Source organism: Malurus melanocephalus, unplaced genomic scaffold (genome assembly GCF_030028575.1).
Source record: "Malurus melanocephalus ecotype Western Australia unplaced genomic scaffold, MMel_1.1 scaffold_181, whole genome shotgun sequence".
NCBI lineage: Eukaryota > Metazoa > Chordata > Aves > Passeriformes > Maluridae > Malurus > Malurus melanocephalus.
In genome coordinates, this window is record NW_026623413.1 from 284843 (window position 1) to 287117 (window position 2275).

General features: G+C 41.7%; 1 protein-coding gene across 2 annotated transcripts in view; it reads left to right on the forward strand.

Moving 5' to 3' along the window:
* The first annotated feature begins 743 nt into the window (after positions 1-743).
* NR6A1 (nuclear receptor subfamily 6 group A member 1) overlaps positions 744-2275 on the forward strand; it is a 58103-nt gene continuing 56571 nt past the window's right edge. Inside the window, exon 1 of one of the 2 annotated variants that reach the window (XM_057372912.1) lies at positions 744-861. In XM_057372912.1, coding sequence (XP_057228895.1) covers positions 819-861 — 43 coding nt within the window. In that variant the 5' untranslated portion in view covers positions 744-818. The remainder of the gene's footprint in view (positions 862-2275) is intronic. The other variant, XM_057372911.1, reaches the window with a different exon arrangement.

Sequence of the window (2275 nt, forward strand, 5' to 3'; positions counted from 1 at the left end):
AGAATATATCATTATGTGGGACCTACCAGCATYAAAATGATGGAGATGGAGCTGCTTGACTTGGGTGATGTGGTGGTGATGTGCTGAGAGGGACTGTGGTCTTTGGACTGAGATCAAATCCAAAGATGCATCTTTGCTTTACCTAATCTTGGGTTAAACTGACCCTATTACTGCAAGATGGTTTTCTCCTGGTTTGGGTCCTGGAAATGTGGATTCCTTCCAAAACACAGAGGGCACTCTGGCRTTTGGTTTTGATCCTGTTCTGACTTTGAGGGTTTTTTGCTGGCAAACACAGGCAGGAAGTTCTGTTTCTTCTTTCARCTGCTTGAAAATAAAGCTGTGGAGTGTCTTTCTGCTGCTGCTGCAGATCAAATGCCAGCAGCTTGCCTGCCTTTGGAAGAGGATCTCTCTTCTGATCAGGAATCTTTTGAAGGTTCACTGGACACAGATGGGAGATCATCATGTCCTTTCATTCCACACTAATGCTCTGCATACAGTTTAAAGCTGATGTAATTTAGAATTTCTTTGTGCTGGAAGTTGCTCTGAATTGATATTCTCAAACCATCACAAATTACAAATATATAACTGCTCAGAAAATTAGATCCATAGATAATATGTATGAGACAGAAATACCTTGAAAGGGGGAAAGCTGATGCTGTTTAAATTGTCTGCTTCTCAAAGCAGCTTCCTCAGGTGATTGAAGACACRCRTATTCAATTGAAGTGTAAATGAAARTTTTCAAAATAAAACTGTCTCAGTAAAATGCACATCACATCTTTCTCATTTTCACTTTCCCATTCTCTACAGATGTGGAGCAGATGAGTTCCTCCTCTCCTGTCCTCCCTGTGAACTCCATGGGCAGTAAGTACCCCTTTTCTTGCCTTGTGTGATGAGGTAGAATTTCTCATTCTAAGGCAGAGATGTGAATTGATGATAGAGACCTTAAGAAGTTTTAGAGGTAATGCTTATTCATGGCAGTGGGGATTCCCACAGCTGCTGAGGTATTTCTCACAGAAGGAGCAGATCAGGTCTGTACATGATGTTTACACCAGCAGAGTGCAGGCTGTGTAAGAACTGATGCCACCAGAGATATCTGAGTTCAGGAGATGCTGTATGAGTGACAGACACCCTGTTGATATGGGAGTATTTTTCTGTAGTGTTTATTACACTTGGAAATCTATAGTCTGGAACTTCTCATGAAACTGAGAGCAGTTGGTGAAATCCTCCTCACTTTCAGGCTAATTCTGGGCCTCTAACTTTTTGAGACTTTGAAAATCTGAGCTGCTGGACACATAAAAAAGCAGGAATTCAGAATTGCTCCTGAACACTCCATCTAGTGGCATTTGCTGTGCAGAGGGACCAGTCTGTGGAATCCACTAGATGGCAACAGGACCTTGTCAGACTGGTGGGACAGGRAAACTGTGTCCTTGCAGGGCTGAGAATCCCTCATTCACAGCAATCTCATTTTCATCTCATTGTTTCAAACTCTGTGCATTTTACAAATGTGGCAGCGTTGAACTGACAGCTCACTTCAAAASTAATGCTTGGATGTTCAAAACTGATAAAAGCCTCCCAGAGCCAGGACATTGTCCTTTCCACTGCCATTGTGTGGTGGAGTTGTACCTACTTTTACTGGAGAACTGTGATTCCTCTGTGATGGAAATGAAAATCTGGTTCTGTTCTTAAGAATGAGAACAGCCCTGTGGGATGCATGGTAGGATCTGAGTTGTGAATTGCCTGTTGATTAATAAAACACATCTTTGTAGGTGTCTCGCTAGGTTTTCATGCAGTTTTATCACTTTCCATGGAAGAAGGTAATTTCACATGCATATGTAGACTAATTTATCATCTAGAGGCATGTATAGTTTATGATAATATATTGGATAATCTGTTGAAGATGGCCTGACATAGCTCAGATTTACTCTTGTGCATTGAAAGGTATTAAAACCAACCTAAATTTTGCATAATATTGCCCCAGCAGAATGTATCTGAGAAAAAAGGACAGGGCTGTCCAGCACGAGCTGACTGAGCCCCTTTCCCCCTGAAATAACTGTGTGTTATTGCTAATGTGAGTTTGTCTGGCTGCAGCTTTCATGTCTGTTATAGTTTGCTAAACTGAAAAATGCTTGTCAAACGTCTGTTCCCTATGAAGATATTACATAAACTTTTGATAAACTAAATAAACCGAGCTCCTTGAGTTCTTTTGATGTCTCCCTGTCTGTCGATCTCCCCGTCAGTGCTGGTGGGTCAGGATGATGACCCAGCCTTAGCTGGT